The 26909-nt window shown below is 43.1% G+C and overlaps 1 protein-coding gene across 1 annotated transcript; it reads left to right on the forward strand.

Moving 5' to 3' along the window:
* The first annotated feature begins 735 nt into the window (after window positions 1-735).
* Window positions 736-26784, forward strand: dnaaf5 (dynein axonemal assembly factor 5). Its single transcript, XM_083931889.1, has 13 exons — window positions 736-1288; window positions 3073-3257; window positions 3384-3508; window positions 3740-3858; window positions 6202-6434; window positions 6749-6973; window positions 11319-11462; window positions 12974-13142; window positions 15876-16023; window positions 19069-19219; window positions 21149-21305; window positions 21576-21767; window positions 26258-26784. Exons 1-13 carry the CDS (start codon window positions 751-753, stop codon window positions 26410-26412), a joined length of 2541 nt encoding a protein of 846 aa, XP_083788015.1. The 5' UTR covers window positions 736-750; the 3' UTR covers window positions 26413-26784.
* The last annotated feature ends 125 nt before the right edge of the window (window positions 26785-26909 follow it).

The following is a 26909-nucleotide window of genomic DNA, read 5'->3' on the forward strand; positions in this document are numbered from 1 at the left end:
TCACTCTGTATTAGATTTACAGCGACATTTGTGACCTTTGTCATATTTACTTTTCTGGTATAATCTATCTAAATGTTAAATGTTAATCTAAATACTATATCTAAATATCAAATCTAAATCTATATGATAATTGAACATTCAGGGCCCATGAAGCCACCCCCCGTGTCCCCGGTCACCAGGATCTGTCTTAAGTCCTTCATATCAGCTGATATTGCTTTAGTGATGCATATTACCCAAATAGTTTTGAGTGGTAGCCGGACGTCAATCGAATCAGGCGATTACAAACCAATGGAGACATGTAAACCTTGGCTTTGTGCCCCCCTACAGGGACTGGGGCACTTTCTCACATCGCCCATAATCCAACCTCTTGAATGTCATTGAGGATAAAAAGTCAGCTTTATGAGAAATCGTCAAAATAAATGTACATAAGCATGTATGTTGTAGACTGTGGTAGCAGGTTTAGACAGTTTTAAAATCATAATGTTCACTTTTTTTAAATTAGTTTTTATTCTAATAAAATGATATGGCGTTATATTAAACAGTGAATTATGTATTTGTAAATACGTAACACCACCAGAATCAGTTTTGTCAACACAAAAATGGTAACATGTAGACTTTAGAGAAGAAAGAGCTTGATGCAAGAGGAAACTGTTGTGATTCTGAATAAAGTTTGAGATTTTTGAATCGGAAGCTGTCGTAAAGCAGCCGTTTGTTTGTCGTGCAGCTGCGGTTGCCATAACGACAGTCAAGATGGCAGCTATGGCGGCTGGAGACGAACATGCTGCGCCTGAAGTTTTAAGAGGACTCGCCCGACATTTAAACTGTCTAAACGAAGACAACAAGGCGACAAGAAAGAGGGCTCTTGACCTCATCAAGAGAGAGACTGTAGATAAAGGCCTTTCCAGCAGCGTCTTACAGGACGTTTTCTCCGCCCTCCTCAAGCCTCTACTCAAATGTTTGTCAGACCCGATGGAAAGATGCAGAGAAACGGCGATAACGGTGATAACAGAGTTTATTCGTTGTGTCCCCAAACCGGACGAGTCGCTGCCTTATCTCATGCCGTGTCTGGCACAGAGGCTCGGGGAGAAAGAGATTCTGGAGCCGGCGGAGGAGCTTCGGCTGTCAGCGGTGGACTTGTTGACTCTCACGGTGGAGGTGTGTGGGAAGCATCTAGCGCCCTTTCTGACGGAAATGATCAACATACTGCAGAGAACCATCGTCGACCCTTTCCCAGATGTAAGAAGAGCAAGCTGCAAATGCACCGTAGACTTTGCAAAGTGTATGCCAGGTTGGTGAAAAGTCTTGTTGTGGATAGTCTGTTGCCATGGTTCCGACGCACGCGGGCTTGAGTGCGACAGAAAAGCTCGCTCTCTTGTAGGTCTACTGCACAGATGCCTGGTCCAACTCTGCTGTTGTATTAGGTGGCTGAAATCAATAACGAGGTTGTGTCGTTTTAAGGTCCCATGTTGTGCTATTTTTTACGTTAATACTTGTATTTTGGGTTTCTACTAGAACATGTTCGCATACTTTAATGTTCAGAAAACACCATTTTTCTCATACTGTCTGTCTGAATATACCAGTTACCACCCCCTGTTTGAAGAGCTCTGTTGTAGGGCCTGTCTCTTTAGGCCCCCCTTCTTAAAAACAACAACCCAGTCTGCTCTGATTGGTCTGTCCACTCACGTACCCCTTTTCGACCAAGACATTTTGGGCCGGTTCAGAGCCGGTGCCCAATCTCGAACCAGTTCTTCCTGTTATGACAGCCAAAGTACCAGCTCTCTGTCAGGAAAACTGGTTTCAGAAGGGCACCAACTGTTTACTGCTCTTGAACCAGCATCACAAAGTCTTGCATGCTTTAAAAAATGTTGTGATTTTAGAATTTGTCTTCTTTAGTGTGCTTAATCAACAGAGAAACACGGTTCAAGTTAAACATGTTTATTCACAGTTATGCACACTAATTATAAACAGTTCCTTTCGGAAAATCAAGGAACTATTAACAACTCGGCAAACAAACAAAAACATGTATATGTCTGATGTAATGGCAGTTTTCATTGAACACAGCTCCAGCTTGCAGTCATTTGATTCTGACATGGCTAACATTAACATCTTACATTCAGTGTCGATAAAAACCAAAACATGTAAGATAATTACCTTTTCTTCTCAAACAAAATCTCCATCCATAGTATTCAAGACAAGCAGTACAAGTGTGTTGTAGTCCACCATTGTTGTTGTTATGCTTGAACAGGGCGTTAGCATTTCTGGGGAAACCTCAGACTGATACAGTGACGTAATGACGTGGCTCTCTGGACTCTCTAGCCTGTGGAAAACCGAAACAGGTTCTGAAAAGGTTCGCAAGTTGAACGGTGAACGTGCATTAGCACCAGCCCAGCATTTGAACTAGGTCTGGGTTGGTCGAAAAGGGGCATCAGTGTCTCTTGACTGTTATTGTAGCCGGGGAATGACTGTAACTGCAGTGTCGGCACTTTCCAACTATATATAGTATAACTGTGACATCGCAACTATACAGAAGTCCTGAGGGCTCATTTAAAAACACAGTTTCTGAATACGGTCTGTGTGAATTGCTTTGTGGATTGAGTGTTTTGATACTTTTACTGTTTATATAAAGCATCTCAACCTGAACATAGAAATCTCACTTTATACAGTATGGGACCATTTGAAATTGAATTGAATCAACTTTTTTCCCCACTGTCAGCAGTGACATAAATGTCTACAATGACAGGTGAACCATTTTGTTCCCTTGTTTTATATGTATAATTTTAGATGCCTTAAAAATATCTGATTTTTCCAGTATTACAGGAGTTAATAAAGAGTAATGTCTTGCGACCCCTCAGATGGACTAAACCAATGTTTTAATAATTCATTCTCTGTCAATTGATTAATTATGTACCCTAGTCATCTATTATTTTATTTGGCTTGCCTGCAATTCTCCTGCAGGAAGTTTCAAAGCTGAGGGGCCCTGATTAAAAAAGCCAAGTCATCCATTATTGTTTCTGTAACAGTTCAATAACTGAATTGAATGGTCTGAAATGCATTTCATCTCTTTCTCTTCAGAGCACTTTCACATGCAAGCTGAGAGTCTTGTCAAGCCTCTCATGCAGACGATTGCTCATCAACACTCCCGAGTACGAGTGTCTGTCATCGAAGCCACTGGAGCTGTCATTCAGCACGGCACTGGGAAAAATGTGGATGATGTGCTCTCTCACCTGGCACAGAGGCTGTTTGACGACTCGCCTCAGGTACAGTGTAAAGCAACTAGGCAATTGTAGAAATCCCATGGGGTGTGTGTGTGCCGTTATATGTACTGCTGATGAAGTTATTCTTGCTCAATGCTTCTTCCTCTATACTGATCTCTTTTGTTCCAGGTGAGAAAAGCTGTGACTGTGGTTGTTGGTGATTGGCTACTTCACATGAGAGACAGATACTCTTATTTCCACAAACTCATTCCACTCCTGCTGAGTGGTATCAATGATGAGATCCCAGAAATAAGGTAAAAGTGGACATTCTTACATTTTATTCTGTGCTTCAATGCATCTCAATCTGTCATATGCCATATATCCTTCTGGTTCAGATACTAATATTTTACAAATATCTCAGAGGATTTTAATGTTTAATGTTATCACATAAATAGCTACAACTTAATATACAGTGCGTCATAAAATTGACAACAGAGACATTAATGTTTGGGACAATGATTTGTGTTTCCACTCTCTTCCTGCAGACTTCTAGCAGTTGATTTATGGAAGCAGGTAGGCGCCCAGTGGGAGAAGGAGAATGAGGATGATATCAAGGACAAGATGGACTTTCTCCTCACCCCACCTCCATTCTACCCACAAGGAGGTCAGTCATAGTCGTCATGGTTTATTTTCTCCAGTTATTCTGGATATCAATCACACTATCAACTCGCAATAGTGTGCAAAGAAAAGTCTGATTAATATATTGCATGAGTTACCGGCATCAATCATCATTGGTAAGATCAAGAGTAAGATGTAAATGTTTACATAAAACTTTTTGAGTCATTTGATAGCATTTAAAATGTTAATTTGAAGCAGTGTGGCATTAAAATGTGAATCTTTAAAACTTTAGATCTGTAAATCTTCAGAATCTTGAAATGTGGCTTTAAAATTGTAATCTGAGCAACACATCCTCCATAAGTCAGGGCTACTCATGGCTATTGGGGAACATCTGCAGCTGTGACACACAGACACACACACGCACGCACGCACGCACGCACGCACGCACGCACGCACGCACACACACACACACACACACACACACACACACACACACACACACACACACACACACACACACACACACTCTCTCACACGCACACACACACACACACACACACACACACACACACACACACATCCCTCTAGGAGATCTTAGAGAGTGCAGGATTGACTGGTGGCATTAGGAATTAAGAGACTCTATTACTGCCACCCAAAGCTCTTATTAGCATCCATTGTTGCTAGTTTTCAACAAAGCAGCGAGGAAGAAACCGTATGTTGTACCTGGGTAGGCTGTCCAATGTTTGTGTCATTTCAATAGGTGTGTCTGATGTTTTCTTGGGGAAAAAAAACTTGCAGGAAAGTCCTTGGGATCCAGCTTAAGCTCAGGCTATCGGCTCAGACTTTCTTGCATCCTGTAAGATTATCTTATTGGCTTATCTTATTGAAGGATTAATTCAGGTGAATTCTAAGGAATGGTGTCCAAATTGCAGTGTTTTAATAGAGCAGGAATCATAAACTACCTTTGTTCAAGGACCAGTATTTTTCTAAGCTGACCCTTTTGGGGCCAGACATTCAAATACAAACATTTAATAAAAAATAATATTATAATCATACAGTATCGTTGTTTTATGTTTTCACTGTCTTACAGAATGAATGTTATTATTATTATTATTAGCCATTGTGAACAGACTTCTAAAAACATGGGAAAGCCCGCTAAAGCCTCTTAAACACAGTAATGTCAGCTGGGATCCCCGGTGGTCCTGCAGGTCTCTTAGGATTAATATTCTGTGGACCGGATGGGAAGCTTCGACGGCCTGTATGTGGCCTGTGGGCTGCCAGTTGACGGTAACTGCAGCAGAACAAAGTTTCCTGGTACATTGGCTTCACTGGACTCTCATCAGGCATAATAAAATCCCTCAAACACTCAAATACGAACATTTTAATGTAAATGTAATCTCCACACACTTTACTGTATTAAATAACCTCTCTTTATTACAGATGTCCAATTTTATAACATACAGTAAAAATCATGTTGTGCATGACATCTTAGTTTTCAGCACATGCACTGGCCTGGAAAGATAAGTGTTGGCCTCGGGCCGGGAATGAGTGTGAACTTGAACATGATCGCCATGACTTGCCTATAGGGCCAGGCTCTGTGTGAGTTTGTACAGTGTTTGTCAGTTGTACAGTGCCAAGGCTTTGCATCTTGGTTAAAGATCCCATACCTGTCCCACATCTACACATGTGACAATGTGGAGGAATATGGGATCTGCCTGGGGACAGGAAGGGAAAGGAAGAGGCTCTCTCTTCCTCCTTCTCTTTCTTGCCATCATAAATCTGCCGGGCCTCCCAGTGTGAAGAGGTCACTGTCTGACAGTGAGCGACGACCAGAAAAGAGGCTTGTTTTGTCTTGTCCTGGTGTGTTTCTCTGATTTATCTCTGTCTTCCTTTAGTCCTGTCTTCCTACTCATTAGTGTGCCTATAGTAGAAGGAGAAAGAGGGGGGGGTTGCTGAATTGTAGAGGGCTATGTGTGTCACTTGCTCTGACAAGTCCCCTGTGGGGAAATCTTAATAGTATAAAGTTATAGGTAAAAAATGTGATAAGTTGGAGGGTAGTCGGCAGAAATTTGAAAATCTGTAAATCTTATAATGCTGTTTCATAGAACTAGTGGACTTTTGTAATCTATACTGAGGGAAATTATCTCAAAAGTTAAATAAATACACCACACACTGTCATAAACAAGGTGTTACGGTGCTTGCTGGCTATGGTTTTATGTTATTCAGATAGCTTTTAATGAAAATCAACAACTTGCCCATCTCTTGAAGTAAAAGTAATTCACTAACTGAAGGAGATGTAGAAAGGTAGAGAGAAAATTAATTCTGCAAAAACTGATATCAAACAGCAGAAGTGTATGAAAAGGTGAATTTTCTTCATTTTCTCTTCTAGTGGAGCGTCCAGGGCTGGGCTGCAGAGAGCTTGTTGTGAGAAACCTAGGTAGGCTGGTGCCGGCCATTACCCATGACATAACCGACTGGCTGGTGCCCACACGGGTTAGGATCTCTCAGCTGCTCTCTGTGCTGCTACTCCATGCTGAGGACCACAGTACCCAGCATCTGCAGCCTCTCCTGGCCACCATCTACCGCGCCTGCACCGACACAGAGAGGGATGTGGTCAGCAATGTGAGTCCCACAGAACTATATTTATTATTTCTGTTTGCCATTTTTTGTGGATCAGGTGTGGAACTTAGTAACACTCGACCTCTGACCAAATAGAATTGTTTTGTGATCAGTTATTACCAGACAGAATAATTTCAGGACACATCTTTTGAACTTTAGTCTGAGCTGAGCAGGGCTCAAGGACTTGGGATGCACCTGTTTATATAAACTCTGATGTGTACGAGAATAAAAAAAGGACTTCCTGCGGTTCTCGTCCCCCTTTACACTCCCTCATGCCTATGTGTCTCTCTTCCTCTCTCTTCTGTACTCCCTTCTAGTGCCTGGCAGCTGCCAAACTGTTGGGGACCTTTGTCCCTCCTGTCGTCTTCCTCAAGCTGCTGCTGGATCATGTGACAACCCCCTCCTCTTCCTCTCATCCCTGGACCCCCCTCATGGTGCTGGCTGCGGTGCTGGGAGGCTGCGCCAAACCCCTCCTTAAACCTCATCTCGAACAGATCGCCAACACGCTGGCCCAGCCAGACGTCTGCCAGGAATATCAACAGGTCAGCAGAGGGAAGCTTGGGTTTGATTGTGGTTGACCTGTTTTTAACTTATTTCCCAGAGAATGACTGCTCTTTGCCAGTAATGCCATCTATCCCATTCACATGCAGTACAACCACATCCTTCTACTGTTGCTAACTGAGTAGCCTCAATGGAGAAGGAGCACCTCTGTAGTTCACCGTGGGAGAGGAAAGAGTTGCCCGTTAAACATATTGCAACATTAAAGTAAGGCTTGTTTTGATGAGAGGTTTGCCAGGTTTTCTCTGTCCTTATAGGTTACCCCCTCCCACACACACACACACACACACACACACACACACACACACACACACACACACACACACTCAAATTGGTTTCGCGATAAGATGCCACATCTCTTTAGTGGCAAGGGCTTTAGTTGAAGAGCCTCCAAAAGTTTTCAATAGCTCTACTGTTCACGGCGAGTTCAGTGGGTTCGCTGTTGTGTAATTCTCTAAAATGCCAACCTTGCTAAAGTGACAGTATGGCTACATGGTGTTTTTCAAATCTAACATTACAACACTCTGATCAAAAAGACTTCGCTCACACGCATCTGTGAAATGTTCTCCCACAACGTTGCACAAATCTTTCTGTTTTGTTTTTACATAGCAGCAATGATTAAAAAATGCCTTTTGAGTTTCTCTGCATGCAAACATCCCTCTGCATGGAAAAATCCCATCGAGTCCAGGGCAGACTCTTCCCCATTTCCTTTCTCTTCCACCAAATATGTTTCCCTTTCAGAATCAAAATAACATTTGTCTGGCTGAGAGCTATTTTCTGATCCTGCCGCACTACTGACTCACCTATACCCATGACCCCACCCCTCTCCCAGAGAGGCCTGCAAGAATTTCCTCCCTGGTATAATAATAACAAAAATCCACTAATTTCACATGACCCCTGCATGGCTGCTCTGACCCCTCTGAGCAGACAAGGCAGCGCATAGCCTTTGTTTTTTTTATAGCCATGTGTAAGGTCTCCGCACCGGACTGTGGTTCTTCCACGGCATTAAAAGAATCCCTGAAATTTCAAAGCCCGCCCGGTCAATGCCGGTGATAAATGTCAGGGAAGTTGACCCCTTTCTGTCCTCCCTCGTCGCTATCCGGCAGGGTCAACCAGAGAGAGAACTAACAGGACGGGACGATCACATGTTGTCACACAGATGGAGGCAGACCTCTGCTTCCTCTCTGTCTGTTGCTCCATCTATCTCCTGCTGTCATTCTTTCAGTCTCTGTTTCTGACAGCAAAGCTGTCAAGAGCTCCCCCAGACAAAGCACCTGCAACATTCTTCTACAGCGGGCAGGGTTCATAGCAGGGAGCAAGGCCAGATCACTGTGTAGCTGTAAATAACACCACTGCAGACAGGAGCACCTGCATCTCTCTCCCTCTTTGTCTCTGTGCTGAAATGCTGACCCAGAATATTGTGCACTCCCTTACCTCACAGTTGCTCGATCCAAAGTGCTGGTTAGCCCTTAGATCCTTCATATGGGACTGATTTACTTGTATTGGATTATGGTTTACAGCTTCCAAGTTGTTAAAAATAAGATATTTTTATTTCTTAAATTCTAAAGCAGGTCAAGGTACTACTGTATCAGAGCAAACTGTGCTCTTTTGGAAGGGAGGGGGGGCTTAAAGAGAAAGTGACAGAAGACAGAAGGTGAAAACATGGAATTCAGACATAGTTTGAGAAAAAGAATGTGTTTTTCGAACATTAAAGTTCTTTTAGAAGCCCAAAATACGTACGTAAAATAAGTATAAACCTGAAAATGAGCATACAATGGGACCTTTAATCAAAAAAAGATACACAAGCAAGACACAGGCTTAGCCGACTCAGTAAGGCATCTTAAGAACTTAAAAGATATGTGTGTTTGGATCCAATTTGACAGATTTATGTGTCACTTAAACCAAAGGAAGAAAAAGTAAAGTTTGACTTGGACAAAATGAGGCCTGTTAAGAAATGAAGTATAAATAATCTTCAAAGCGAACAGTGGCAGGGGGAACTGAAGGGCTCCGTGGGGAGTTTGGGGAACAAGATGAAGATTTGGAAACTGATATATGATACTTCTGGATGACTTAACTTCGCCAACTCTTTCAAGTCCCTGTTTTCTTTTCTTTATTTCAGTAGGGGAAAAAGGAGGCTTGCAAAAATAAATTACACATGCTCGGTGAAAAATAGGCGTACCAGTGGTTAGAGAAGCCACCGTGTTCTGAGGTACCCTCTGTAGTTTGTATATGATGGTGTTTGCTTATGAATACGTCTTTCTTTTTGAAGGGGTATTCCGCAGAGATTTACAAATCCCCAACATCACACACACCTTACACAGTGGATTGTCGCTTTGTTGTGGTTCGCCATGGTGACGGAGGCATCGTGATATCTGCAGTGCTGTAGTATAAAGAGGGAGTCTGACAGTGAATTAGCAGGCATATTTACAACCAGGCTTGTTAAGCAAGAATATACTCTCTCTTTGAAACTCTGTAAAATAGTGCCTGACCTACAGTAGCCTAGAGGAGCGGGCCCTGTGTCTTTTCATCATGTCTGTGCATGGAGAAACTTCTGCACGTGTCACAACGACCAGTATTCTGCTGAATACACATACATATTGCCATACATCAATGAATCTCCTGCATGCTTGCCCTTTTGTCATAAATGACAGCTACATACTGCTCATTGCTCAATTGAACGACAGATGAAGATAGGAGAAGAAAGGCAGCTTAGCAAACTTCACCTGACTGCAAGGGGTCGGCATCCTATGCAGCGCCAGTGTTTGTTTTCCTGTTTCCCTAGCAACATCAGTAGCTGTGGGGGGTGGGCTCCCCACTGGATAGGAATCCATCGCTTGGTATGGCTCCTTAAAGTGGTGTCGTTTGTGTGTGTGTGCTCGCGTGTGTTAGTGTGTGTGTGTGTGTGCCACTGTGTAACGAGGCCCCAGGAGCGTGCCCAGGCCAATGAATCCAGGTGTATCTTGCCTGGCTCCAGGTGTCCACCTAGTCATTACATCGCACCACTTTTTCCGCTCTCCCTCTTTCTCTCTCTCGGCCAGCCCTAATGGTTGTTTTCTACGCATGTATAATATGCGTGTCTGTGAATGTGTACGCTAATGTGTGTGTGTGTCTGCCACTGTTTGTCACGTTATTTCCACTACTGCCTCCCTGGAGCTCCTGCTGTGTTTTTGTGCCAATGAATGTCTTGGCCATAAGCAGGGGTTTCCCCCATCAATGACTGTGTGAACACATTCAAACAAGAGCGCACAGTGCAGTGGGTAAGCTGTTTTGAGTCTGGGCAATTGAAGAAATCAAGGCAAGTCATGGTTGTTCAGGGGTGCATGGAAGTTTAGTTTAGCCTCAGGAAAATGTGTTTACACACTTAACTAACACCCGGGCCGGGACATTAGATACGCATAACAAGCTTTTTCCTAGTGTGTGTTCAGCACTCTGCTGCAAAATAAAAACATTTGCACATGTGCCTCGCAGACTGGAAGTCCCTTAGCTCTCTTTCCTCTTCATAATGCCTGGCTTTTTTGAGCATCTTTACTTGGCTTAACACTTGTTTTCCTTCCATAGTAATGCCAAGCTGAGCTGTACAAGGGCTACTCAAAAGTTATGAGAATATAGTGCGCCTCCTAGTGGTAGAGCTGTGGTACTTGTTAGTCAAAGCTCAGCAAGTGGGTGGGTGTTTTGAGTGAGGGAGCATATGTGGAGGTTGCATTGCATATTTCTTGCTAACACAAACTCTTCCCCCTCACCACCCAACTCTTCATCACCAGACCAACTAAACACCTGGAGGGCGATTTACGGGCTCTCAGGCCTCCATACACACACACACACACACGCACACACACTTTCTCTCTCACTCACACATACACTTGCCTTACACCCCACCCCAGCCCTAATGACAGGCTGCAAGAAAACAGGAAAAGAGGCCATGATCCCAGTGATGGCATAGAAATTAGCCCGAGCCGCAGGTCTTTGTCTAAACATGAGCTCACCACAACACTGGCTGACAAGTGACAGCGATCTCACACACATACACACACACACACACATGCACACACTCATATCTGGAGATGGAAAGTTCTTACCTTAGACCCTGAGTTAATGTATCTTGTTGCTCACCATCGGTTCGGTAATTTTCTTGTGTAAAATGTGGTTTCTTGTGATGGTGGGCTGTGTAAGAGAAAATGAAATGGGACTGAGAACATGGCAGAAATAGGAGATTGTAAGGACTGAAGTGCGATGGGGTTCTCTGAAAGACAAGGCGAATACTTCTCACAGCACTCACATCTTTTATAAAATAGACAAGGAAATCTTCTAACTCTTCCTCCTCTTTCCCAGGTTGTGTACTTGGAGCAGATATTGGCCTGCGTGGATGTGTTGCTGCTTCAGTGTGAGTCAGACCATGGCTCAGTCAGCCTGCAGCTGCTGCAGGTGCTGGTCAGTGTTCAGAGTCTCTCCACTGAGCCAGGCCTCAGCGAAAAGGTGAGAACTCGGTCCTAAAGATATCCTCTCTGCCATCACTTTGTCCCACTTGAGCAAAGCAACATATCACCTCACCTGTGTAATTCTTCAATTCTACTTTGACATGACACTTTTCCCCCCTTCAATTTTAGTTTTCCATCCTTTTTTTATTAGAAAGGTAAGCATGTTTTATAAAGCAAGAGAGCTATTTGAGGAATGTCAGTATTTGTGAGTTCAAAGTGGGCATGGCCAAATGTATAATTACCCACTTAGCCAGGGGAGCTGAAATTGCACCTTTGGAGTGGAACTTTAAATCCAGTACTGGGTGAAAGGAGGCGGGTAAAAGGTGGAGAAAAAGACAGACAGGCAGAAATAGAGGAAAAAAACAGATAGGGCGAGATGAGTTGTGTTTCTTAGCAGGTATGTGTCATTGACCTAGGCCCATTTGTGGCCTAGTGATATAAGTGATATAAAAGTAACAAGCTTTCATATTGTGGTATGTCTCTAAATGCAAAGGGACAAACAGGAAGAGTGACAAGTCAAGCCAACAGTAACTGAGGCCAGCAAGTTGCCTAACTGCTCATCGCCGTAGGGCGCTAATGACAGGGAGAGGAGCGGGAAAGGACTGGCAGCGATGCTTACCAGACACCACATGGGCCACCAGTGTGTGCAAGTGTGTGTGTTTACGTCTGTCTGCATCAGTGTGTATGTTGAGACAGGGAGCAGTGTTAGAGAAAAGATGAGAAGGAATGGATTAAAAAAAAAAGAGGGAGGGTGAGAATGGCCTTGGGCAATCCCGGACCCAGAGGAAAAGCAGAAGTTGATTTCCCAGAAAAGGGGCACGTCTTTCCCATCAGTGGATAGCTCAGGGTTGTCAAGCTCTCTTCTGAAAGGGCCGATCTGTGACTCAGACATTGTCTCTGTCTCTGTCCGTCCCTGAGGGACTATGAAGGGAACTATGAAGTGCCCTAAGGGTCGGTTCCCCTGCCCTAAAGAATCGGCTAATTATTTACTCTCCTATCTCTCATTCCTGCCCTTTCCTCCTAGCTCAGCTGTGTGTGTGTGTGTGTGTGTGTGTGTGTGTGTGTGTGTGTGTGTGTGTGTGTGTGTGTGTGTGTGTGTGTGTGTGTGTGTGTGTGTGTGTGTGTGTGTGTGTGTGTGTGTGTGTGTGTGTGTGTGTGTGTGTGTGTGTGTGTGTGTGTGTGTGTGTGTGTGTGTGTGTGTGTGTGTGTGTGTGTGTGTGTGTGTGTGTGTGTCTTTGTGACATCCTGTGTATCTGCTGGGGTTTTTGTTTCTAAGTAGGTTTTATGTGTAAGACCTTGTCATGTCTGCAGTGTTGTTCTTCCCATGGTTCCACATGATGGTTTTGTGCCTGTCATGTGAGCGTGACCTGAAGAATTCCTGAAATTACAAGAAAACAGCTGTAATAGTTGAACTTGAACACAATATCCCCTGCTCTTCTCTCACCCAATCTTTTCTTTCTCTTTGTCTGTTGCTGTGTCTTTTGTTCCATGTATCCCTCTCCCCTGCAGGCTTTGCAGAGTGTGCAGTTCTTGTGTAAGGTGCAGGGCCTGGACTCACTGATGGAGCTCTATAGAAAACATATGGGCCAGCTGCTGGACTGGCTATCTGCCTCTGTCAACACCTGGTCCAGTTACTCCCCACAGAGACTGCAACTGCATATCATAGTCATACAATCAGGTGAGAAGTGAAGCCTGAATATGCACAAGACACTGCCAAATTATACAGCAGGTGCTGAAGTTTGCACATATAGAGACACAATAATGGTCAAAGATAAACAGTAAGGTTTTGAGAAAATGGCCCGTCAAAATTACCTGTTAACGATGGGAAAATCACTTCATCAGTCTGAACACACTCTTTGGGTCCATTTCACCTCAGCACATTGGCGAGATTATATAATTTGGATCATGTTTTATTAAACTTTACGTCATAGTGTGTGGTTTCTGAAGCCATTCTTGTTTCAACTTGTTCAGACACATGTTACATCATATTTGAAGTGTCAAGCTGTTTGTCCTGTTCACACATGATCAATCATCGAGGCTGCACATCCAAACAAGCAGCTGTCAAAGCAGCAGCACTGATTCTTTCCTGTACAGAGGATTCAGGTAGTTTATTGGAATTGTTTGTGATGTGTCCGGATGTATTATTTTCTAGTACCTTACTTCAAGAATCAGCAAAAAACATCCTCCTCAACCATGCTTTCATATGATCTCACACAGCTCCTGAGAGGTTTGTAAGGCATCAAATTGGGCGAATACTGTACACGTCAGTGGTGGTCGGAGAAATTGTCAACACCACCTGATGGATATGGGTGCTGTCAAATGACGCAGTATTTGACTTTATAAGCTGTATGATTTATTGCTTGACGCCCCAGTGGATGCATGCTCTTCCATTAATGCAGTCCAAGATGGAAAGATGGATGCCTTTTCTGTTACCTAAGCAGAGAGGCTCATGGTCAAACACACCCACACAGAAAAAAAACAGGTCTGTCATTAGCACCAGTTGGCTTACTGACTTTTGTGAATCCCTGACTCTCCCTCTGTTGGTCAGTCAGTGTGTCTCAGATTTGTCTGGAGAGGTAAGTCTGTGCTTGTGTGTGCGGGGCGCAGTGGGTTAAAAAGCAGTGACCTTGTCTTTGGTGTTGAGACTTCCCGTAACCCCCCTCAATACCAAATAATCCTCCATCATCAGCACTTCCATGTGCCACACTTTCATCTCCATCTCTTCCTCCCTCCCTCTCTCTCTTTCTAATTGACTGGGCAGCAGGGTACCCCTCTTATCCCCTCCACACACACACACACACACACACACACACACACACACACACACACACACACATAGACTCTCACACAACACTCCCACGGCTAACTGACCAGTCCATTCTCAGTCCACTCAGTGATCCCCATGCAGGTCACTACATCAAACAGCCCCACAGCCGCCTGCTCTTGACCTCCCCCTGGATCAAGGGGCTACTTTGAAGCTCTGTGTGTGTGTGTCTGTGTGTGTTTTATTTACGCTGCTCTAAGCTTCCCTAGATTTCATTCCTACGGATGTGATCTTTGGTCTATTAAGAGTACCCAACGACTTCATTACAGGCAGCCGATCAGACAGCGTGTGGCTGCTCTGTTTGATCTGCACATGATTCAGGGAAATCAGCCCTCTGCTGAACAATCGGCGGTAGTTAATTTGACAACTGAGACTTGGTCATTTTTGCTTGCTCATCAGCGTCTCGCACACTCCATCTGTGTTTTTCGGCGACAGGAACAATCTCATATCCTCCTCACTGCCTTTTGTCCTTCAGCTGGTTTCAATGTGTCTGATTCATTGTGTGTAGACTGGAGCAACCTCACTCTCTCTTTCTCTATGCTGGGGGTTTAGTGCCTTGCTCAAGGACAGGATGCATGCTGACAATTTAAGCAATAATGAACTGTTTTTGTCTGTGTGTGTCTCCATTAGTGTAGCGAAATGTCCCTTTGCTGCCTTGTCATATCCGTAGTCAGTGTGTGGCGACCTGTAGACGTCTCCTCTAACACCTCTGGTTAAATGACACACCCTTTGAGTCACACTTTCCTGTCTGATAAAATAGGTCTCTCTCGCTCTCTCTGTTTCCCATATCTCTTAATGACATTGGCCACCACCCTCAGGCAGTCTCAGGATTTCCTCTGTCTCCTCTCACGTCTGAACAATTCAGAGTCCAAACAGGACATGGGCACTTATCACTCATTACACACACAAAGATTACTAAATATAGCTCTGTAAACATGGAGTCAGACTGTTGGAGGGTGTGTGTGGGCATGAGTGTAACTGGGAATACTTGTGAGTTTCTCATTTTTCCTGTTAAAGACACTTGTATAGAAAAGCTCTGTCATACAAAGACCTTTTTATGTCTCGTTTCCTCTGAGCTCTGTGTCACTGTCTCACCAGTCCAATAAGGTCTCAATACCCTAATAGCCCTCTGGTCAGTTTTAAACATAAAAAGGTCTTTAATGTCTGTGTGGGCCTATTGTTTAACATTTAACAGCTCCTCTGGACAAATAACAATTAAGAAAATTCATACATGCCCTCACTTCCCAAAAGGGAACACTAGAATTTTTAAGGATATGATTAGTCTTAGACACTGAAGATATCTTTGAACCCATTGGGTTCAATCACAACATTTCATATTGTAATAATAGGGAAATTCAGTGGCCTAGTGATTGAGGCGAATGGCATATGTTATAGTTATAATATTTAACTACTTAACTACATTTCTTGTTCAATTCAGGCTGTGAACCTTTGTTGCATATAATTCCCCATACTGTCTCCACATGCTCCATCCATATATACTGTTTATACAGTAGATTGAACAGTTTATACTGTGAACCGTCCAATAGAAGTAATGTGTGTGTGCGTGTGCATGTGCGGTTTTTATAGGTCCAGTGATTGGGGAGTTTGTGAGCCAGTTGATGCCTCTGCTGTGCAGCTGCCTTCAACCAGACAGAGACATAGAAATGAGGATGAGTATCTTCACAATGCTTGCTAAGTTGCTACTGGATGCAACCAACACACTGGATTCTCAGGGGTGAGAGGTGCAAATACTAACAACTTGATACACTCACACACAGAGAAAGAACAAGTTAGACACTACAGCTTTATTACAGGAACGTTTCCCCCCATTTCATCACTGCATGACGTTGCATTGAGCTTTAGTTGTTTGGGTTTGTCTAGTCTGAGTTTTTCCAAGTCATCGTTATTGGCACACACCATATTTTTAGACCGAACCTCACATTAACCTGCAAATTAGTACCGCACCCGCAAGGGACCATAATAAGAAACACACACACAAAAACACAATAGTGTAATTTGAGGTCATTGTAACCCCGTCAGCTTCTTTAGGACTTGCTGATTCAGGCAGGGCCATATTATAGATATAAGGGTATATTTCAGGCGTGATGCAGTTGATCATACTGAAAATTATAAACCCCATTACAAACTAACCACATACACTGTAAGGAGTCCCATTTGAGTTTAAGTGGTCTCGTTGGGAGTATCGGTTTGACTAACTCAAATTAGTTAATCACTTCCTGGCATACCTGAAAAAACTAAAGGCAAATTATGTCTGATATTTAGTAACACCCTTGAATGGTTATTGACGGATGAATAAACAAGAATAAGAGGGATGCGTGATACCCGGAGGAGTTCCCCATTTGTGGGTTCGTCCTCCCTGCTTCTTTACCCCCCTCGCCCTCCAGGATCCCCTATGTGGCCTCAGCTGTGCAGCCTTCAGGCCGGGCTCAGAGCTCTAATCTGAGGGAATGCATTAAGGCTGAGGCCCTCTCCGGGTCCCAGCGATCATAGCAGCTGCTGCCGTCTATCAGAAAGACAAACCTCGTCCATGGGGTTGCCATGGAAACATCTGCACAGCGTGTAACTAACCCTAAAGCCAAAAGGTCCATAAGGGTTTGTAGGTGTTTCCGTTGGGCTAGATTGGTAATGTTTATGTGGTGAGATGTTGAAGACAAAATAATATCCTTGTCAGTGAAAAATGTATGCATAAACAACAGGAAGTGTTCTGAAGCCTAAAAATCTGACCACCTTTGCCAAAAAAACATGGAAATTGGAACTTTGCTTTCAGCTTTTATCAGATTACATTATCCATTAATGTGCATATTAGACAAAAGGCGCCTCTGTCTCATCCCAACTCCCGGCACGGCCACCTGTGCCGCTAAATGCTTCTCTCATTCCCCAGCTTAATCTCGGGTAATCACAGGAGCATCATGAGACAGAAATCATGTTACTACTTCAAAAGGTTTTTAAACGAATGCTTAACTTACAGTATGTGGTGCTGCACTGTGTGGTCTGCCATAATATTTCCATTCATATTCCTCTTATCCCTCCATTCATGATTTATGCCTGGCCTGATCTTTGCTCAGCAGATTGTAGTCCACATACACACACACGCACGCACACACAAGCACGCACGCACGCACACACAGGCACGCACACACACACACACACACTATATGTCATCATGAGGACAATGATAGTTATAGAGAAAACCTCTTCTCTTTGTTCTACAACCAAAATGACATAATGACAGCTCGGCTATAAAACAAGCAGAAAGGAAAAGTGTGTGCGTGCGTGTGTGTGTGCGTGTGCGTGTCTGTGTCTTTCATCCGCACTCACATAATGTCTTTGTTTCATGTGGATTTGTGTGCTGTGATTAAAAAGCTGCATGTGAAATTTAAGTAGAAGGTGATGTGTGATAAATGAAAGTTCATCCTCTTTCCCCTGGGTGTGGCAGGCAAAAATCATGTGCCACTTACAAGGAGATAAGAGTGTGTGCTTTCATGCACATGTGAACTCCAAAAGGCATCTGTCTTTAGTCTTAATTTCAGCTTTCAAGACATAAAACAAAAAAAACAAAATGGTATTGGTAAGAGATCTTCCTCTTGTTCCAAATATGGTTTCCCTTAAAATGTCTGTAAAGCCTGTCAGTACTATGAGACCAAACCAAATGAAGCAGATCTAGTTGTGCATGTATCAGAAATGACTCTGAAACAAGACTTCACCTCAACGTATTCAAAATCAGTACGATAAAGAAAATGTAAATGCATCATCATCCATAAAATAATCAAACTGATGTTCAGAGGAATTAACTGTTGTTCCACTGGTACGCAATACAGAGGACCAAATTCTTCATGCATGTCAAATACAAACTTACAGGGGACTGTTATGCTCAAGTTCAGGTTCATATTTGTATTTTTGGTTTCTACTAGAGCATGTTTACATGGTTTAATGTAATAAATAAATAAATAAAAATTGCAGCCCAGTCATACTCGATAACAAACTAAATAACTTTAGTCATTTACAGTTACGTTTGTGACCAACGCAGAAGCACAGACAGCTCCAGTCAGTAGAGACCCAAGAGGTGTACAGACAAAATTCCCTGTGTGTGTCTGTGTGTGTAGACATACTGTACAAGTTAAAGTAAGGTCCCACTTTTTTTCTGTTGGACTTCATCCCTGCTATGTGGAAATATGTCTTTCCATCTCCTGGTGTCATTTATGAAGAGCTTTCAACACCTGTCAAAATGAAGAGACTGGGCTAACGAAGCAGTACGTAGTCCAGGCTCTATTAGTGGCACACAGTCTCCCCCTACTGGCACTGAAACATTACAGCACATTTTATCAAACGTCATGACAAGTTTGTTGTGTGGCACCAGCTGAAGAGCCAGGGGCTAGAAGCATCTACCAGAGCTGGGGGAGTTGGTTTGAAGTCAAAAGGGCAGTGTGGACTCTGGTAGCGTGTGGATGTCAGAGGGCCTAGGCAAGCATGGAAAAGAGAGGGTGAGTGAAAGGAGGACACCCAGATGTTGCACTCCTCGCCTTCTGCTTCTCCTCCCCTGCCACCCATCTGTCTTGTATGAAGTGTGGGAAAATGTCTACAGTATAGCCATTGTATTGCAGTTGCATTCCCGACAGCAATCATCAGTCACTTGTCCTTAAAATGGGCACTATTGCTTGCTAGTTGTTAAATGGAATAAATGCCAATAACCTCAAGCTAAAGCAATAGAAATATCTGCTCATGTTCTGTCTCCATATTTTTACTCTCTGCCTCCATCCAGGCATTTCCGTGATGAGTCGGAGAAGTTCCTGTGTGACGTCTTGCTTCCTAACCTTGTTTGGCGTGCAGGCCGCATGGCTGCTGCTGTCCGCACCTCAGCCCTCAGCTGTCTGCTGGCCCTGCTCCATGGAGGGGCCATCACACCTGGACAGGTACACACACATAAATGCTGCAGAGGACTTGCACATATGACACACAGGATACATCTATTTCAACCTGAGCAAAGGTTCCCACAAGCATTGGAAGCAAACACTGGATCTGTAAGGCCTCCAGTAGTACTTACTCCTGATCTTCAATCTGCAGAAACACTTTTTATTGACTCAGCTGTAAAGGAAAAGATGTGGTAGTGCATTCTTTGAATCCACCGGGAGTTGACATTTACTTCAAACTCTCTGTTTTGTCCATTTTACATCAAAATAGACAGTCCCATTTGGCCATTTAGGAAAATATATCATTCGCCATTTTTCTCCCCCCTGGCTGAAAGTGTTGGCTACAGCAGGTAGCAGGTGTACAAGGGAGCAAGCGGGTTCACATACCTTTGTCCCTGAGGAACAATGCTTTCACTGTTCTGGGCCCTTGTTGTACGTAGAAACTACCACCAGGACATGTCCTTGCACCTGCCTGTCAGAGCATGTGCCCAGTTAAAGTATGTGTGCTCACACAAGCACTCACATCTGGCTGTGTTTGCCCTTGCGTGTGCAGAGTGACCAGTTGAAACTGGCCTACACACCTCTTGTATTCACACGTCGTTAACTACAAGGCAAAGCAAACAGCTTGGGGACAATGGGAGTGTGGGTGTAGGTGCGTGATCAAACTTTTACCATCTAATGACACCCAAAAGTCCACCGAAGAATAGAAGATCTAGGAAAGTGGTGACTAAACAGGGTCGTGCTACTCTCGGAGTTGGGGTTCAAAATGAGGTTACCGTAGAGATGAAATAAACAATATGTCCTGGTGGGCATAACCACAGAAGGTTATGTGTGTCTTTCCATGGGCAAATCAAACAGCCTTTCATTTAGAAGGACATTGTTTCCTCACTACTGCCTGTGAAAACAATTAGCAGCTCTAGTTACACTTCAGATTGTCACTGATGTAATGCCGGATAACTTCTTTGCCAAATTTCCCCCCTTCTTTCTTTCTTTCTCGTTCCCTCCCTCTCCCATCGCTCCCTTTTTTTTACTGTTTCGCCTGCACGGTTTCGATAGCAAACAGACGGGGTGACAGAGGTTTGAGCCATTGCCTCTTGGCATGTTGGTCTGAGGCGCTCAGCCTCACCTTGTTTGTCCATTTCCCTTTGTTTCACATCTGTTGGTGTGATGAAAACATCAGTCTTCGCTGTACTTCTGAAGTTGGGCTCCATGCCCGCGTGTCTGTACAAAATGATCCAGACCTGATGAGACTCTGTCATGCTTCAGGTGATATTTCACTTTGTTACAAAAACACACACACACACACACACACACACACACACACACACACACACACACACACACACACACACACACACATCAACACAAATAATTGAAATAAAGTGTGGAAACTGTTCTTTAAGCTTTCCTGAGGAGGTGTTGTCACTTTCACTAACTAGCCTTGACTTTTCTCATTGTTGAAAACTTAGGACACACATTTTAGAGGGGTTTTTATACTGAATATAAGGTTGTATGAGTTCTGTGAAGATAATATTAATTTGAAGGAAAATGACAGGTTTTTGGAAAAAGGCTACTCCGCATGCTCTGGAACTGTTCTGCTTCAAAAAAGGAGCCTGTTTTGTTCTTTCACTGACTATAGTAAAGCATTTGATACGGTGTGGAGAGATGCACTATGATTTAAACTGTAGAAAAAACAGAATTGTGTCATTCTGACTATTTACCGTTGTGCCGCTGTTTTGTTTTATGTTTAATACTCCAAACCTCAAATTAGGTCTAGAGTAAATAAAGAAATCTAAATCCTGGAAATGAAAATAAGTTGTCCTGCAGCCTCAAAGCAGTCACTCCAGTACGTTGCAAGTTCATAAGCTTTAGTAGAGGAGAACATTTTTAACCATTGTCTTTCCTAAAGGTATGTGCCTTTCATGTGTGCAGCTTCTGTGTCTGGAGAAACAACTGAGTCCCCAGGTGTTGTCAGCTCTGGAAGAGGACTCTCAGACGGGAAGACTGCTGGCTTGTCGATCCCTGTCCACCATACTCAGACTCATAGGAACCAGTCTGGAAACTGATGCCCTCAACAAGATCTACCCCGGTAGGTGAAGAACACACCCACAGAAATCAATGCACCACATTCTGTCTCACTGCCCGCTCAGATCTACATGTATGCTCTGCAAATGATTCTGTATAATCACGTCACAACTGGGTAGGGAAACATTTGAGAATAAAAAACATTGAAAATTACTGTTGATGTGAAATGCCAAAAATACAAAAACGTATACTCAAATTGGCAAACTCTGCAGAAACTGTTGAGAATAGTTTGTTTCTAAATATATTTTTGTGTTTCTGTGTCTTTCTTCCACAGTGCTGCTGAAGCGGCTGGACGACAGCAGTGCGGAAGTGCGCAGCGTTGCCCTTCAGGCCCTCGGGCTGTGGCTGTCCAGCCTCACCAAAGACTACAACCCTGAGCTCTTTGCTCCTCATCTGCAGCTCCTCTTCCAGCAGCTCCTCCTGCACCTGGACGACCCTGACAGCTCGGTCCAGGACCAAGTGCTCGGTAAGACTAGAAGGGGTGTTTTGCAACCTCAGAAATGAGGAGTGTATTAGGAGGATATGCAGATGGCCTTATAATGCTGGGTGAATGAATAAGTCTGAATCTTAGGAAATGGACAGAAATAATACTGCTTAAAGATTTACTCAATGTGGAATGTAGCATTTTTTTAGGAAAACTTCTTTCTTTGTTGGCCTTTAATGTGTTGTTGAGATGTTGTGATACCAGTGCTGATAAGAATGAGGAGGGATTGCAACAATAACATTATGGGATACATAATATGAAACCTTCTCATGTGAACATACTGTATATGACTTGAAATGATTATGTGATACCGTGAATATCTGCTTAAAAGATTCCGCTGATACAGATGGTAACGATGATGATGGTGAATGTGCGGTGACGACGAAAGCAAAGTTTAGCCGTGATGATCTGCAGACCAGCCTGCTGTGTCTGAGACGCTCACAGAAGGAAGAGAGGAATTCAGGGTATCCTCTATCAAACACTAGATTATTGCCTGGTACGCCGCCAGCAGATTCCCCTCGTCCTTTATTTCAAAAGCTCTCTGTTATCCTTCTTTTCCACACAATTTATCACCAAAAGCAGCTCGAGCAATTCCTCCTGTCAAAGCAAGCCCGTAGGGGCTGGGCTGGAGGTGGCCGTCAAGAGTGAAACACAAGATCCCAGATATGGATAAGCCCCAACCTGGGAGAGACGTTTCATAGGTTAAAGGGAAGGTTCAGATTCATTGAAATGGGGTGTTTGAGGCACTTGTCCATATTCAATGTGTTAGCTACAGTAGGCGGCGGTCTGCAGGCCCCAGTTTGGAGAAGCATGCAGGAGTATCAACACAGACTTAGCAATGTATTGCTGCTGTCGAGCCACAACAGGCAGCCGCAAAACTATTTAAGCCACCTATAAAAAGGCCAATCTAAAAAGTGTACGCTATACACCGGGACCAGCAACCCCTGTGTTCTGCGAGTTAAATTGACAGTTTTTGTCAAGAGTCTGGTGGCTTTGATGAGAGCATAGATGGCTATCCGGCTGTTAAGTCGTGACGTAACGCCCTTTCAAAATATGATTCCCGGGTCCAAGCCTTTTAAAAAACAACGTAATTGTCATTTTACCTCTTTCTCATCATTTAAAAAGGTGTTTAACAGACGAAAGAGGTGATGTAATGGTTCACATGTTTGACCTTTGTGTCTGTTTTGTTTCAACGGAGCATTTGGACCCAGAAATCTTATTTTGAAAGGGTGTTACGTCAGACTTAACAGCCGGATAGCAGTTTAAGTTCCCCATCTGAAAAGGCAAGGTGAAGCAGTGAAATATTGTAATTATAACGTACACTTAAAGATGTATTGGCTTTTTTTTGGGCGGCTAAAATAGGTTTTGCTACTGCTATGAAAATTAAAATAAAATAAAATTATGCAATTTCTGAATCTGTTCTCCGCATGATATGATCTGTAAAATAAATGGTTAATATCGGCGCATATCGAAAAACAATACACCGATACCAACAGATACGGTATCTCTGTGATAGACCAATATCACCAATAGCTGTTATGATCGTTCTGGCTCTACTCCCATGCTAATACACCTTGGGTAGACTGGGGGAGTCTCTGCCTCTCCACCCAGGATGTCCCTCCAACACAGAACAGCTAATGACCACCACATGGGGACCCTCTTTTCCTCGCCACCTTTCCACATCTGTCTTCACACCCATCACACTAAATCCCTCTGTCTTTCATCTGTCTGTCTAACTTCCTTTTCTCGTACCCAATGTTTTCTGTGGAAGTTTTATTGATGTATCAGTGGAAAGTCTGAGTGGCTTTCCCTGAAATGCGTAACCGAGGCTCGGCTCCTCTGGACTTTCACTTTCTCCTACTCTCATGGATGTTAGCTGTCATTATTTTTGACAGGGCGCAGGTCAGCGCTGATGCCTTAGCCAGCTCAGAGAAGCCTCTCTACAGGATGTCTCCTCTTCATACAGCTAGACCTAGAGGGAGAGAGGGTAAAAAAAGAGTGTAGAAGACATTTGCACACTCACCAGAGACAATTGCTTCCATACCATGAATTCTAGGCGGCTTTTGAAAGCCGTCCAAGGACATTACACATTTTTGTTGTTGCCATTGGTTCTCAAAGTATGTGTAGCCTTGACTGCAGAGGGAAAAATAACACATGTTAATCAACTTTATGAACCGGCCTTTGTCCACATACTGTACATCTGTATTTCTTGTAGTCGAGTGATTTTGTGCATGTGTATTTTCAGGATCCGCTTTGAAAAAAACAATACTGAAATTCTATATATTCCAGTTTAAATATGAAGTGATCATTTTTGAGAATTTCCACCTACGCTGGATAGGATTTATCTTTACCTCATGCTCTGGCAATTAGTAACTCAATCAACTGATTATTGGTAATCGATAAGTCTGGTGATATTTTACATTTTCCCATGAAAAAGCAAAGTCTAACTTTGTTTTTAATGTTATCAGATGAAGAGAAATGTTCGTCCCCTCGTCCTAATTCGATTCTAGAGTACTTCCTTGTTATGAATGAAGCCTACAGGAGTTTGAGCAGCAGCGATGTGTGTTTGACCAATCAGTGACGGTCATTTTTCATCAAGTTTATTGTAGAGTTCAGCAGTTCTCAAGTCTAAAAGTGTTGGTAATGAATCAGTAATGCCAGAAGTGCATTATTACAGCCTTAGAGTGTGCCATACAGAAGATACAAATAGGTGCAATTGTGCATAGCCCATTTCTTCAAACAGGGAAGTACAGTAGATCCATAGCCAGCTCTGAGTCTCTTTGTGAAATGAGATGACCTCACATCTAGCTGAGTGATCATCCGTATCTGACAGCACCCGTAACCGCCTGCACCGCAAATGTGGAAGCATTTCTCACTCTCATGCATGGCTCTGTTTGAAGCATTCTTCTTCTTTTTTTTCCTAGCTGTCTTTCTTTCTTTGTTCCTTATAATAGTTGATCCCATTCTTATGCTTCTTGGATTTCAAACGCATATGTGAAGTGGCTTGATGTGTGCAGCATGTCCTGACAGCATGACGGACAGCACCGCCACCCCTCCCTCCCATACCTCTTTTTCTCATTCCTCCAGTCCTCCACCCTGATAATCCCACCGTCCTGGCAGCACAGTTGCTACCTGCTCAACCACACAGAGTGTTGGCACGGGTATAACTCACTTCTCACAAGTCATCATTGTTCTCCATGAATTCAAAGTCCCACCGCCCCACCTCCGTCCGATCTGTGTACAGTCGACACAAAAGCTAAAAGAAATCCCCTCTATCTCCTTGAAGAACAAAAGCGGGTATATCAGATGATGAGTTTACATGAGCTAACTCATCCAGATTGACAGCGTGTCACCATTGGAACGGCACTTTTGCATTGTGGTTTCCGATGGCGGCAATTCAAGAAATTCAATATACTGCTGAAAATCAGAAGGTGTGGGAACAGTTGGAGAAGATTTGAACAGAAGATAATCTCCTCCCAGTGGAAGGACAGGGCACCTGCACTCATAATATGCGAGTTGCAGAGTTGAGTTTAGTGTAGTTCATCGCTGCCATCTGCTGGCATCTTGACATTGTTACAGAAAACAACAAATCAGTATAAAGTATCCGTCTGTACACTATTAGACACTGAAAACTTGAAATTAAGATAAGAGCTTGAATTAAGAGAGAAATTAACCTGACTGTCAAAACCAACATGGAAGAAGAAATTAATAAAAGGTCATCAGCCCCTTTGATACACTGAAGATCATAAGCTTTGATACTTGAATTTAAAGGGCCCATATTGTAAAAAGTGAGATTTCCATGTCTTCTTTTGATTATAAAGCAGGTCGAAGTGCTATATAAATAATGTGAAAGAATAAAAACGCTCAATCCACAGAGAAATGCACACAGCACATATTCAGAAACTGCCTTTTAAACGTGCGGTCAGGACTTCTGTATGTTTGTGATGTCACAACTATACTACATATAGATAGAAAGTGCAGCTACAGTGCCATTACAGTCAGTCCCCAGCTGCATGACGGTGCAGACCTGAAAACGCTGACCAATCAGCTTTTTCAGGAGGGTGGCTTTAAGAGACAGGAGCTAAAACGGAGCATTGAAAGAGAAAAATAATGTTTTGTAACATTAAAGCATAAAAACATGTTCTAGTAGAAACCCAAAATACAAGTATGAACATGAAAATAAGCTTGATATGGCACCTTTAAGTTGGTATTAAGTCTCCCCCTGAGGAATTAGCTTAAAGGAATAGTTAAATAGACATTTTGGTAAATAGGCCTTTTTGCTTTCTTGTAGAGAGTTAAATAAAATCAGTGCCATTTTATTTGTTTTTAATGTCACAACTTCGATCTATAAAGTTTTTTTTATGGAGGATATTTATTTTTGGTAGAGAAAGTTGAGTATTTCTGCTTTTATTTGATCGCTGACTCCTGTCTGGTTTGTGACTTTGGTTTTGAATCTGTTTGTGTGTGTCCAGAGATCCTGAAGACAGGCAGCACGGTCCACCCGGCACTTCTGAAGAGGGAGACAGAGGCAGTGAGAGACAAACAGCGGAGTCCTCTCTACTGCGACCAGCTGCTCCAGCACATCAGCTTAGTGCCCACAGAGAACACAGCAGAGTGTCCCGAGTGACATGAAGTTTGTGCCTTAACTCAAAGACCCTTCTCACTTTTAATTGGACATTGATGGACAAATGCATTTTTCCCCTCAAAATGAAACTCTGCCCCCCTCATGTGGCTGAGTAGACGACTTCTTCATTCATCATTTGTTCAAGAACCGTTTTTCTGCGTTCATTCCTGTTGTTGTAATCCTTTGGTTCTGATGCTTGGTTTTAATGAAAACAAACAGTACTTGTGTTTAAATGTTTTATCGACACCCTAATAAGATATCTTTACGCATTCCTGCATCCAAATTCTGTGCACCCCTGCCTCCAGATGGGGCTGAGTCTGAGAGGAGTTGGGTCCTGTGATTGTTGTCTTCAAAATAAAAGTTTTCTTAATTTGTTTTCTTTCTTTCTTTAAGATTTTAATATTTAGATGTTTAAACACATATTCAAAACATTCGAATAAATATAAATATTTTACATATGGAATAAAACCATAATTTAATACAACAGTAGTAATCATGGG

Source organism: Echiichthys vipera (genome assembly GCF_963691815.1).
Source record: "Echiichthys vipera genome assembly, chromosome: 17".
NCBI classification, from domain to species: Eukaryota; Metazoa; Chordata; class Actinopteri; order Perciformes; family Trachinidae; genus Echiichthys; species Echiichthys vipera.

Coding starts and splice junctions, on each gene's coding strand:
- dnaaf5 (XM_083931889.1), top strand. CDS start 751: ATGGCAGCTATGGCGGCTGGAGACGAACATGCTGCGCCTGAAGTTTTA. Junction 3,859..6,201: donor TCCATTCTACCCACAAGGAG/GTCAGTCATAGT, acceptor TTTCTCTTCTAG/TGGAGCGTCCAGGGCTGGGC. Junction 6,435..6,748: donor AGAGGGATGTGGTCAGCAAT/GTGAGTCCCACA, acceptor ACTCCCTTCTAG/TGCCTGGCAGCTGCCAAACT.